Genomic DNA, 12,882 nt, shown 5'->3' with positions numbered 1-12,882 from the left:
TAAAGAAATCTACTGTGAAAACATTTAACTTTCAAAAAGGTGACTATGATAAAATGAGGAAAATGGTTAGGAAAAAACTGAAAGGAGCAACTGGAAAGGTTAAGAGTTTAGCTCAGGCATGGACGTTGTTTAAAAATGCCATCTTGGAAGCCCAGATCAGATCTATTCCATGCATTAGAAAAGGTGGAAAGGCAGCTAAACAACTACCGGCATGGTTAAATGGTGAGGTGAAAGAGGCTATAATAGCTAAAAGAACATCTTTCAAGAAACAGAAAGGGAATCCAAATGAAGAAAACAGGAAATAACATTAGCACTGGCAAGTTAGATGCAAAGCATTGATAAGAAAGTCAAAGACAGAATTTTAAAAGAAGCTCGCCATGGAAGCAAAAACTCATAATAAAAACTTTTTCAGGTATATTTGAAGTAGAAACTCTGTGAGGGAGACAGTTGGACCATAAGATGATCAAGGGGTAACAGGGGCACTTAGGGATGACAAAGCCATAGCACAGAGACTAACAAGTCAATTTTAAAAGGCCCGCATGGGCAAATACTGGGGATTATGCGCGTGGACGGGCCCTGTGTGCACCGAGGGCCATTTAGAAAGGGCTCAGCCATGCGTGTAACTCCTCTTACGCGCAGAAATGCCGGACCTGAAGAAATGGGTGAGGCGGGGGGGGGGGGGGGGAGGGCAGGTCAGACAGTGCCATTAGACACTGTTCAGGGAAAGCATGCGCCGGCAGCTGGCTGGCGCGCGGAGTTTACTTCTGCTCCAGAGGAGCAGTAAGTATAAAAACAAAAAAATTGGGGGATAGCTAGGGTAGGTTTAGGTGTTGAGGAGGAGAGGGGAAGAGGGAGGAAGGGAACTGGGTAAAGGCCCAATTGCGTCGCAGCGCGATTCTTTTAAAATCCACCCCCTGGGCGCAGAGGTCAACCCGCCTGCACGGACATTAAAATTTGGCACACATGTGCGGGCAGGAATTGCATTGTTATAAAATAGCCGCATCCATGTGTGTGCGCCGGGAACCATGCGCACATGGATGTGCGCGGGGGCCTTTTAAAATCAACTGCTAAATGAATTCTTTGCTTAGTCTTTACTAAGGAAGATGTAAGAGATATACCCATACCAGAAATGATATTGAAAGGTAATGACTCAGCAGAACTGAAACAAATCTGTGTACCTGGAAGATGTAATAGGGAAAATTGACAAACTAAAGAGTAGCAAATCACCTGGACCAGATGGTATGCATGACAGACTGCTGAAAAAAAAAACCTGAAAAATGAAATTGCAGACTTGCTATTAGTAATTTGTAAACTATCATTAAAATAGTCTATGGTGCCCGAAGACTGGAAAGTTGCCGATGTAACGCTAGTTTTTAAAAAGGGATTAAGAGGTGTTCCAGAAAACTACAGACTAATGAGTCTGACATCTTTGCCAGGTAAAATGGTAGCAACTATCATAAAGAACAAAACTGCTGAACATATATAGACATAGTTTAATGGGACAAAGCCAAGATGGATTTAGCCAAGGGAAGTTTTGCCTCACCAATCTGCTGCATTTTTTAGGGCATAAATAAGCATGTGAATAAAGGTGAGCCAGATAATATAGTGTATTTGGATTTCTAGAAAGCATTTGACAAAATCTCTCATGAGAGACTTCTTAGGAAATTAAAAAGTCATGGGATAGGGGACAGTGTCCTATTATGGATTGGGAACTGGTTAAAAGATAGAAAACAAAGAGTAGGGCTAAAGTTTTCAATGGAGAAAGGTGAATAGTGGAGTGCTCCAGGGATCTGTTCTGGGGCCACTGCTTTTTAATATATTTATAAACGGCTTGGAAATGGGAACAACAAGTGAGGTGACCAAATTTACCGATGATACAAAAATATACAAAGTTGTTAAATCACAAGAGGACTGTGAGGAATTTGCAAGAGGACATTGCAAAACTGGGAGACTGGGCATGGAAATGGCAAATGAGATTTAATGTAGACAAATACAAAGAGATGCACTTAGGGAAGTGTAACCCAAATTATAGCTACAAAATGCAAAGCTCCACCTTAGGAGTCACTAGGAAAAGGATCTAGGCATCATTGTTGATAATACGATGAAATCTTCTGCTCATTCTTCAGCAGCAGCCAAGAAAACAGAATGCTAGGGATTATTAGGAAAGGAAGGGAGAATAAAACAGAGAATATCATAACGCCTCTGTATCGCTCCACGGTGCGACATCATCCTTAGTACTGTGTGTAGTTCTGGTCACCACATCTCAAGAAAGATATAGCAGAATTAGAAAAAGGTACAGAGAAGGGCAACCAAAATGATAAAAAGGATGGAACGATTCCTCTATGAAGAAAGGCTAAAGATTTTTAGCACTCTTCAGCTTGGAGAAGAAACGGCTGAGGGGAGATATGATAGAGGTCTATAAAATAATAAGCAGATTGGAACAAAGACTAGGGAGACACACAATGAAATTACTAGGCGATACATTTAAAACTAAAAAGAGAAAATATTTTATTTACTCAGCGCATAATTGAGCTTTGGAATCCATTGCCAGAGGATGTGGTGAAAGCTGTTAGTGTAGCTGCGTATAAAAAAAAATAACGGCCAAGTTCCTGGAGGAAAAGTCCATAAACCATTATTAAGGTGAAGATGCAGTAATCCATTTCTTATCCCTGGGATAAGCAGCATGGAATCCATCAACCGCTTGGGATTTTGCCAGGTACTGGATTGGCCACTTTTGGAAACAGGATACTGGGCTTGATGGAGCTTTGATCTGACACAGTATGGCAAGGATTATGATCTTATGATGACGATGAACTGACACAAATACAATAAGTCAGTCTAATATAAAGATATCACTATCATCCTCTTTGACCTTTTCTTTCTACAAATAGAACATGGACTAGCACAGCTACCACAATCTGCGCCTTACTCAGTTAAAGTTTTATCCAGAGACCTAGAAAGGGAAGAAAACATTGTATCTATAGGGTCTGTGATTTTATTTAAAAATGAATTGGCAAAGGAAAAGAAACCATAAAGATCCAAAGTGGAAATTAATCCCTAGGTTCATCTGTTGATTGAATTCGTTTGACAATAAACCAGCCCTGCTAGAAACTATTTACTTGTCATTTTTGATCAGTAAAGCGAAAGAAATTAAATTATACATGACATACAATAGAATCTTCAGGAAAAACACAAGTCTGTCTCAAAGCATTATCATCTAAGGGGTCAATTCTCAATAAGCTACTGAGTAAGAAATTGTAACTGGGTACTTTAGTCACATTTTCAGCCCAAACTGATTGGGCTTTCAGATGAAATTCTGTCAGATTTAGATTTGGACCAGCTATTGGTGTGGCTGGAGTCGTACGGCTAGATTTAGCCAGTTGGCACCGAAAATCCACATTGACAGGCTAAACCAAAAAACCTCCACCTTTTCTGAGTGGCAGGGAGGATACCTTTCAAATAAATGCGCACGATGACATATACGTGCGCATATGACCGCGCGCAGTGCTACCATAACTCGTGTCTATGACATACGTGAGATTGCACGCATTGTAAAATACACGCATCTCTAACCCGCAACGTACGCGCGTGTGTATGCTTACGGGCGAACAGATGCAGTGCACTGCAAGCAAGTACTTCAGTGCACTGAAAGCGCGCACTTTTAAAAATATACACGCGTATACCTTACGCTCAAAGATAAAGCGTGACTTACTGATATAAATCGGGATTTACCCATGTCGACATACTTTAAAAACATAAGCGCACGAGTGAAATTGCCTGCTTTACAATCACTCCACCAGTTCGCCAAGTCCTTCTCCAGGTCATCGACACCTCCTGGTTCTTCATCCTAACTTCCTTCCCCCAACTGCCCCAGACCTCCTACCCGGCCAGTAGTACACAGTAAACACATTTAGTATCACTTATGCAAGATAACTGGCAGGTTGGCAAATCTTCATGTGTCTTTTAAAATAGCAATTTAGGCATGTAAATGTTGGCCCTGCCCTGGAATGCCGCTAGGACGTCACGTTTTCTCTGCGCACGGAAGCATGAATGTGCGCGTATGTCTGAGGTTTACAGACTAACATGTATGTGAGCAGATGCTACTTACATGCACATGTGCTAATTTTTGTAACACGTAAGCCTTTGAGAATTCACCCCTCGGTGTGTGCACTCCTTGAAGCAGGATGGGCAAATTTAGCTGGTTAGTGAGGGGGGGGGTGGTGGAGGAACTTTTTTTTTGTAAGTCAGAGGTTTACCCGGCTAACTTCTGAAATTAGCTAGGTAAGTCTTTTGATAATTGATCCGTAACAGTCGAATCAGGAGAATTAGAAAACGGGATGGTTGAAGAGGAGAGAAGACCGTCAGAAGCCATATTAGAATATTTGTCAGTTCTCACTTTATTGCAGGTATGTTACAAGAGTCGTATCTAAGAGTCGGAAGAATACAATAGTCGTATCTAAGAGTCGTATCTAAGTATCTAAGTCGTATCTAAGTATCTAAGTCGTATCTAAGAGTCGTATCTAAGAGTCGGAAGAATACAATATCTTCACAGACCTTGACCCACCATCCCCCTTGTACATAGGTTTCTAAACTACTCATTAAGGCAATAATTCGTTAACGCAATAATTCAGTAACGCTAGTTAAATAGACATGTTTATTCTCTTTAACCTCTCCCATGTTCCTTTTATGCCCCTTTTAAGTTTTCTGTTATTTGTTCAATTGTATTTGTTCAATGTAAACCGCCCTTCTAGGCATCAGTTTTATTTCCTTGTAAACCGGTGTGAGATGTATATTATACAGGAACATCGGTATATAAAAACTATAAATAAATAAATAAATATATATATATATGAGATTATGTTACATCACAGTAAGAATACCAGTGCATGAGATGTAATAAATAGGATTGCCACCATGATATACCCAAGTATATCATGAAGACTATTGCCTAAGGAAATACTGCTTTTGTAAAGAAAACATGTTTGCATATGTACAGTTCAAGCCACTTTACATAGGTGAAGACCCAAGGCAAGTAGCAAAGACAAGCGGCAATATTTAACAACGGATTTATATTCCCCAAAGTGTTAAAGAACAATCTATAAAATAGGAATGGAAGGGAAAAAAAAACATTAAGATATATTTAGCCAAGCAAAGTTGGGGCATGAGATAAAAAAAAAAAAAGAGATGAAGTTAGAGAAACACACTGCTGGAAAAAAGGCAGAAAATATGATTTACCTTTTACTTTCCTTTCTTGGATCAAAGATCCCAGTCACTCTGTCTCATATAATGTTTTGTATCCAGCTAAGGTGTGTATCTATCAGCTCTGAAAAAGATTTGCAAAACCATTTTTGAGAAAAAAAAAAGCAACCTTTGACCTTCGTTCCACAGGCCAAATGTTACAGTTACTGTCCACTCGTGCTCTGTCAGGGACTCCCAATGTAATTTATTTTTACCTGGGTAAGTGCTGTGTACAGTGCACAGGACAGAACTCAACCTCTGACCTTTACTGCCCACATCCAATGCTTTATTGGACTGGTTCTTTAATTAAACAGAATATCCACGATAACTGCTAAACTGATTGCAAGAGATCTGTTGGAAGGTGACTTTTTTTTTTTTTACTGCAATCATATTTTCATGGCATTGCAAATACATAGTTGTGTTGTACCAAATGTTATTACTATCTCAGTCTCATAAAAACGTATGTGAACAAATTCAGATTTTGATCATTAATGTAAATGAAATATCCAATATGGTATGACAACTTTTTGCCAAGCTAACTTAATGAATAATATATATATTTATATATATATATATATATATATATATATATATTCAGCACCATATATATGCAACTATGTGAGAGCTAGGTTAGGCTCCATTGGATTTATATCAGCCACTTCTGAAGTAACTATTCACTCTTACCATTCATTACTGGAATGATTGTTGAATTAAAGCAGTAATCCATATTAGCTGGACACTTCTTCAAGTGTCACAATAACCTGTTTGCTGTTCATCCACACATGCTCCCCAGTTACAATGTGTTAAGACCATGCATAAAGTTATCCTCGGGTGAAAAGTTACCAGTTTCGAGTCTTGTGGCTGCTTCCAAACAGCTAAAGGAAGGACGAATATTGCTACCAGTGTTATTATTTTCACCCTAATCAGAGCTGGATAAAAATGAGGGTGAGCAGAGGTAGGGTGACATGCCCAAACTCAGGATTTTAACAGAAAAGTGGGCCAGATGCCATAGAAAAAGCTGAAACTTTATTAAGTGTCTTGAACTGCAATGCACTAAAATAACAGCTCTGTAGTATGGGGTGGCATTCTGATGTTTCATGATGAAACATTAAAAATGTCAATAGGAAATATGTTTACTGTGTTTACTGTGTACTACTGAAATAGAAACCAGGAAAGCAGCCATCTTGGTTTCTAAGAGCTGAAAACTCTTTTTTTTTTCTTTTGGACTGGAAAGCAAGATTGTCAAACAACTTTCCCCCGCAACATAGGAGAGGGAGGACTCATTCATTAGCCCAAGGCTGTAGAGAGCCCTTGGCAGAGGGGGAACCCCGAACCTGTATCCTAGGATCTCTCTGTAAAGACCTGATCTTATCCCCTGCAAAGAAGGTGGAGGAAGTGTGGATTACTCTCCGGCAGTGCAGGAAGGCAGCGGAGATGTTAAGGAATTCGTATAAATATATATTTCTGGAAATGGGTGACTTGTGCCTGCCTGTTAAAGAGGAAAATAAAGCTGCAAAGCTACTACCAGTAAACAAACAACAAGGTGGAATCGGTGTAAAATGGACTTTATTGAATCTTGCCCGACTCTGGCCGAGTTTTGTACCTAAATTAACAATTTAGGTACAATTTAGGTACAATATAAATTTAGGTACAATTTAGGTACTATTTAGGTACAGGGGCTATTGCAAACAAATAAAGGACACACAAACATATATGTTTGAAACAACAAGTAAAATGCAATATAAAAATGTTGTATAAATCATATTAAATAATATAAAATAAATATAAAAATAAATGTAAAAATAGACATATTGCACTATAAAATGAAATTGCAAACATGTACCTAAATTAACAATTTAGGTACAAAACTCGGCCAGAGTCGGGCAAGATTCAATAAAGTCCATTTTACACCGATTCCACCTTGTTGTTTGTTTGCTGCTAGCCATCTTGGATCGGTTACCAGTTTGTTTTCTTGGACCAAGCTACTACCAGTGACAGGAATGATTTTTCCCCCCTTCCCCCCCCCCGAAACGCACACAGCAGCAGCGCCCTTAAAAAAACAGCTCCCCGGCGGGTGGCAAAAACCTTTCCTGAAACGGGGCAGACGATTTACTGAGAAGGGAACCGGAGCAGAACAGCGAAAGCGCGGGAAGGGGCCCGGGAAAGCCCGGCACCCAGTTCAGACACTGCCCGAGTCCCTGCCCTGCTGAGTCGCCTGTCTCCAGACTTAATTTGGCTCCGCGTTTACAGCCACAAAAGTTTCAACTGCTCTCTTCGGTTTGTCAGCAGCTTATCTTTCAGAGGAAAGCCGAGGGGTTTTTTTGGGGAGAGGGGTAACAAATAATAGCTCCCCGTGCTGCTCCCCGAGCTAAATCAAACAGATTACTGAAGAGCAACAAAAAGAAGGAAGGAAGGCATTGCCTAGTGGAAAAACAGCAAATCACATTTTGGCCCAGGAGAGCACATTTCAGTCTTTTATTTTTCATGAATCGGCAGCAGATCGTGTGTGTGTGGGGGGGGAGGGGGTCAGCGTTTTATTAAAGCGTGGGACATGAGCCGCGGCCCTGTAAATCAGTAATAAGTCACACCTAGGGGGCCACCACCACCCGCTGGGCTGAAGTACTGAGCTTTTTCTGTCGCATTGCTTTAAGCACTTGCTCGCAGTTGGTCGGTGAGGACGGGAGCTGCTTACCGGGACATAAACTGACATCCCCAAGCCTAACAGCAAAGGTTTCACTGTTCAAAAAGGTCAGGGAGGGAATCAGGGAAGAAAAATCACTCCTAAGGATTGTATTTCAAACGTGTTAATGATTTGGGATGGGGGGGGGAGGGCACTGGATTTATCAAGGAGTTTTCATCACAAGCACAGAATGGGAAATAACCTTAGAAGAGCTTGGACTCTTTTACTCCGGAAAAGTACTTTAGAGCGATCCTCAGGGACCACCCCCCAGACCGGTCTGGCCTTGGGGTTAGCCACAGTGAAAGTGGAGGATGCACAATTGCATGAGTTACTTCCCTGTATGTAACTATGGCTCAAGTATATTCACCGTGGCTGTCCCGAAAACCCAGACTGGCTGGAGGGGGTCCCCTGAAGACAAACTCGGGAAGTGCCACATTAGAAATTAACTGCAGCAGCTGAGATCCCAGGGGAACCAAAGGGTTAAACATTTAACTTGCAATGAGTGCCTGGAATAAACACCGACCCCTGCCCCCCCAGATAACACATCTGAGCCTCTGAATGTATTTACAAGCCTGACCAGCGGTCCCTTCTCTTAGCTGCATTCCACCTGGATGGATTAGGAGGATTGCACTGCCTGCTGTAAACCAACCGAGAACTGCCCAGGTAGCCGCGCTGCCTCATTGAGGAGCTGCAAACTCTTTTTTTGCGGGGTTTGTGCTTCGGTTCTCAGCCACTCTGTGTTCCATTTCCTGTTCTGCTGTGGGGCAGCGGCGGCAGCTTCTCATTCCTTTCTCACCACCGCAAGAAGTTAAGACGGGCAGAAACCCCCCCCCCCCCCCCTCCCTCCCTCCCCACTGAACTCGAGTCTCCCCGTGCATGGGCCAGCAAAGAGAAAAGTAATTCTTCGGGGCACCGGTCGCCTTACCGATTCCCTTCTTTTGTCTGGCAGTTTAGCGCGCACACGGTGAACTCAGGGGAGAGAAAGTGGCCGGATGCTGAAGTCTGATCTAACCCTGACCTGGCAACAAACCACCATCCACCGCCGAACCTACAGGAGGGCAAGAGGACACATCTAGCTCATGGACATAACTTGGGCATCCCACCATCTGCCAACAGTGACGCAAGACCATGTCCATAACACTTTTATTGAATGGATAAAAGGGCCGCAGCCATACAAGCGTGAACTTATACATCAACGTGCGGAAATATTTTGCAAACTTAACATTAACCTTTTATAAGACTGGCCTACACACCCCCATCGGCACGGCTTCGTCCTGTTACCCCCCGCTTGCTTGCTGCTGTCCCAGGGAAGGTGGTACCCACCCCACTGGCATCCCGCTCCATGAATGCCGCCGTGGCCACTGCCGCTCCGTGCAATGCGCTGCCGCCTCACCCCCCCCCCCCCCCCCCCGGCCAACCTTGCAGGCCACGCTTACTTATTTTTTTTTATTTGCGCCAGGCCTCCATCTGACCACCCCCAGAGCAGCCACCATCTCGGTCCGTGCCACGCATTGTGTAGATCCATCACGCTCTGCCAATTAATAGGCTAACAGCCGCCTGCTTCGTGCGCCCCCCCCCCCACAAGCTTCCCCCTATGCGTAGTCTTTGGTGCCCAGAACCTCCCCCCTTGCCCAAACACCAAAGCATCCCCTATGTGCCGGTGAGGGCCCTGCCACTGTTAGCTTAAGGCTGTGACAAAGTCCCACCCATGTCCTGTAGCGCTGTGGGGAGGGCTGCTGCCACCACTCCCTCTCCCACCCCCCATATTGTTTCTGAGCTCTTGTTACCCCTCCCTATCTCATTGGCTCCTGGGCTTGGTGACAGGGAGCCCTACTGACCGCCATGTTCCCCACCCTTCCCCCCTCGGGCTTACTGTAGCCCGCCTGTCCACTTATGAGACCCCCTGCCTCAATCGGCCGGGCCTCCTTTCAAACCGCAAACAAGTAAATACAACGTGCAAACGAATCCCACACTGACAGAATAGTGTAACCAAAAGAGTGGGTGGCTCAAGCAGATCTTGGAGAACAGATGCCCTACAACCGTGCTGAGACTGTGCTATAATGTGCGACACCGATTAAAAGTGCAGAAGCGCCGTTGCACTTTATAGCACCGTCTTAGCAACGGTTGTAGGGCATCTGTTTCCCAAGGTTTGTTTGATTGCCTCCCCCTTTTGCTTTTGCAGTTATAATACCTCATGCACATGGCTAGCAAGACTCGTCCAAAACTGAGCTGCTGCCTTCTAAAAATCCAGTCTACAAATTAGGTGAAGTACAGGATGGTGAAAGGAAAGTGCTTTTTAAGAGAGAAGGGAAGGAGAAGGCTGTTTAACTTCAGCTGTGTTACCGCCGCCATAAAAAAATGTGTGGTGGCTGCTGTCTATATCAGCGGTGAAGAGAAAGGCTGCGGGGGGGCGGGGGGCAGGATTGAGGGCGAGGAGGAATTTCATTTAGAGAAAATGAAGTCCTTATTCTACCTCGGAAGAAACGCCTAAACGGTTCAGAGATGAACTGAGTTCAAATTCCGCTCCAGTCTATTCTGCGCCCTTGCTCTGCCCCTGTGTGGCGCCTACTTCACCTTGGCAGTCACATTTTCAGTGCACCGCTGGGCCCGGGAATACATTTGGTTTTAAATTCTGCCTAAGCGCTTGGTAAGGTCCCCAGCAAGGTTAGCCTACTAAACATGTCTGCTACAAAGAAAGGGTTAATCTGAAAAATCCCCCAAAACATTAATTAAACATGTGGGAATCTTTGGAGAGTGAGAAAACTATGCAGGGGCCCAGGGTGGAATTCATATTTTCCATTATATATCTTCCAGCCTTACTTTTTTGTTTGAAGTAGCCAGGTCAATGACAACAAATACTATTAAACCTGCATGGCTTTAACTGTCAAGTTTCAAGTTCAAACTCTGAGAGTTTTAATTGTAATACATGTAAATATTTGAGCTATTTTACACATTTTCCTAATTTTTACACGGCGTGGATAAATCCAAACAGATCACCACTGCAAGATATTTAAAGCAGTTGCATAAGCATTAAGACGGGACTCGGATATGTTACTTGCCTATTATAACATGCCCAGCATACTCACATCAGACTAAAGGTTGTAACCAGTATTGCAGTCCTGCCTTTCTTAGAGGAAACAGTATGGAAAAAAGCCACCAAACAAGTTTGTAGGGTGATGCCTTGTCATTGGGTTAGTCCAGCAAAAAAGCTACCACCTACAACTTGTGTGACCCTTACTGTCTACATATTCAAGTGCTCTGAACTGGGAACCACAATGTTTTGCTAGAAAAACCAGAACCTCAGGCCTATAGAGGCAAAACCAGGATTGGTTTAGCCCTCCCCTGGTGACCTGCAGCCATCTTGCACCCTTACAAAGTATCAGTTCTGTAACTGGGAAAGAAATCCGCCTATTCTTGCACCAAGGCAATCGGTTACCTCACTCCCCCTGAGGTCCTGTAGTAAGGACATAAGGAAAAACTGAGCTCCTCCCATCTGAAAATTGTATTAATTGTAGCCTAAGCCTTCTGAGGGCATTGCCATCCATCAAGCCTAGGGCAGGAGTCTGAAATGCTCTTTATTACTTTCTATAAAACACAAAGACGAGAAGGCTCAGAAGCGTGTATTTTAAGATCCGTTTTCGACCTGAGGAAGGGAGTTGTCCATTCTGGAAATCCAGACAAGAAATGTATTAAGTTAGTCCAATAAAAAGGTGTCGCCTTATATTAGTTCTTGGTTTGTTAACCTTTAATTCCTTGCGCCCAAGTAGACGAACACAGCAAGCCATTCATCGTTTTCCTATAAATATTGCGAAAATAATATCCGCGACAAAAAAAAATGGGGGGCATGGTTAAGCTAATTTTCCTGATACCACATCGCATAGATATTTACCGCAATGCACGGCGTTACCAAAAAGGTTTCTATTGCAAATTGATTGAGTGCATCAAGCTAGGTAGAGAGAACAGGGGACAAATCTACTTTTCTTTAAGGACATAAGAACATGCCTAGCCTATACTGGGTCAGACTAAGAGTCCATCAAGCCCAGAATCCGGTTTCCAACAGTGGCCAATCCAGGCCATAAGAACCTGGCAAGTACCCAAAAACTAAGTCTATCCCATGCTACTGCTGCTAGTAATAGCAGTGGCTATTTTCTAAGTCAACTTAATAGCAGGTAATGGACTTCTCCTCCAAGAACTTATCCAATCCTTTCATCATTTTCACCTTTCATCCCTCCAAATCAGATTAAATCTTCAGTGATGGTAACTGTGCTGTTCATATGTATGACTGTGCATGTAAAACTGCCCCCCCAAACCTACCCCACCCCCACAAACCTCACCCCGAGTTACTAGTGCTCCCTCTTACAGTGGTATAAAAAGTTCAAATATAAGCTCCACAAAAGCTCTCTTACTCTCTTCTCTCTCCCCTCCCCCTCAAACTGGCATTTGCCATAAACACCGTTTCGGTCTCTGATACAGGCTTGGGGGTAGATTTTATAATTTTGCGCGAGCGCGTACTTTTGTTCGCGCACCAGGCGCAAACAAAAGTACACTGGATTTTATAAGATACGCGCGTATCTTATAAAATCCGGGGTCGGCGCGTGCAAGGGGGTGCACATTTGTGCAACCTGTGTGCGCCGAGCCCAGTGTGCGCTGCCTGTTCCCTCCGAGGCCGCTCCGAAATCAGAGCGGCCTCGGAAGGAACTTTCCTTCCGCTTCCCCTCACCTTCCTCTCCCTAACCCCCCCCCCCCCCCGATCTAAACCCCTCCCCACCTTTGTTGGCAGATTTACGCCTGCGGAAAGCAGGCGTAAATCTGCTGGCGCGCCATCACCCGACCCAGGGGCTGGTCCGGAGGCCTCGACCACGCCCCCGGGCCGGCACCACACCCCCCGGGCCCGCCCCCGAAACGCCGCGTCACTCGCGGCCCGCCCCCGAAACACCGAATCACTCGCGGCACGCCCCTGACAC

The 12,882-nt window shown here is 43.9% G+C and overlaps 1 protein-coding gene across 2 annotated transcripts in view; it reads right to left on the bottom strand.

Moving 5' to 3' along the window:
* NFATC2 (nuclear factor of activated T cells 2) overlaps nucleotides 1-12,882 on the bottom strand; it is a 176,327-nt gene that overhangs the window by 14,788 nt on the left and 148,657 nt on the right. The window contains exon 10 of one of the 2 annotated variants that reach the window (XM_029611704.1): nucleotides 5,236-5,323. The exons of the other annotated variant lie outside the window; for it this stretch is intronic. Coding sequence (XP_029467564.1) covers nucleotides 5,280-5,323 — 44 coding nt within the window. The 3' untranslated portion in view covers nucleotides 5,236-5,279. The remainder of the gene's footprint in view (nucleotides 1-5,235; nucleotides 5,324-12,882) is intronic. 2 annotated transcript variants of the gene reach the window in all.

The sequence above is a fragment of the Rhinatrema bivittatum genome, chromosome 8 (assembly GCF_901001135.1).
Source record: "Rhinatrema bivittatum chromosome 8, aRhiBiv1.1, whole genome shotgun sequence".
Classification (NCBI taxonomy): domain Eukaryota; kingdom Metazoa; phylum Chordata; class Amphibia; order Gymnophiona; family Rhinatrematidae; genus Rhinatrema; species Rhinatrema bivittatum.
This window is presented reverse-complemented; position numbering and strand designations above follow the sequence as displayed.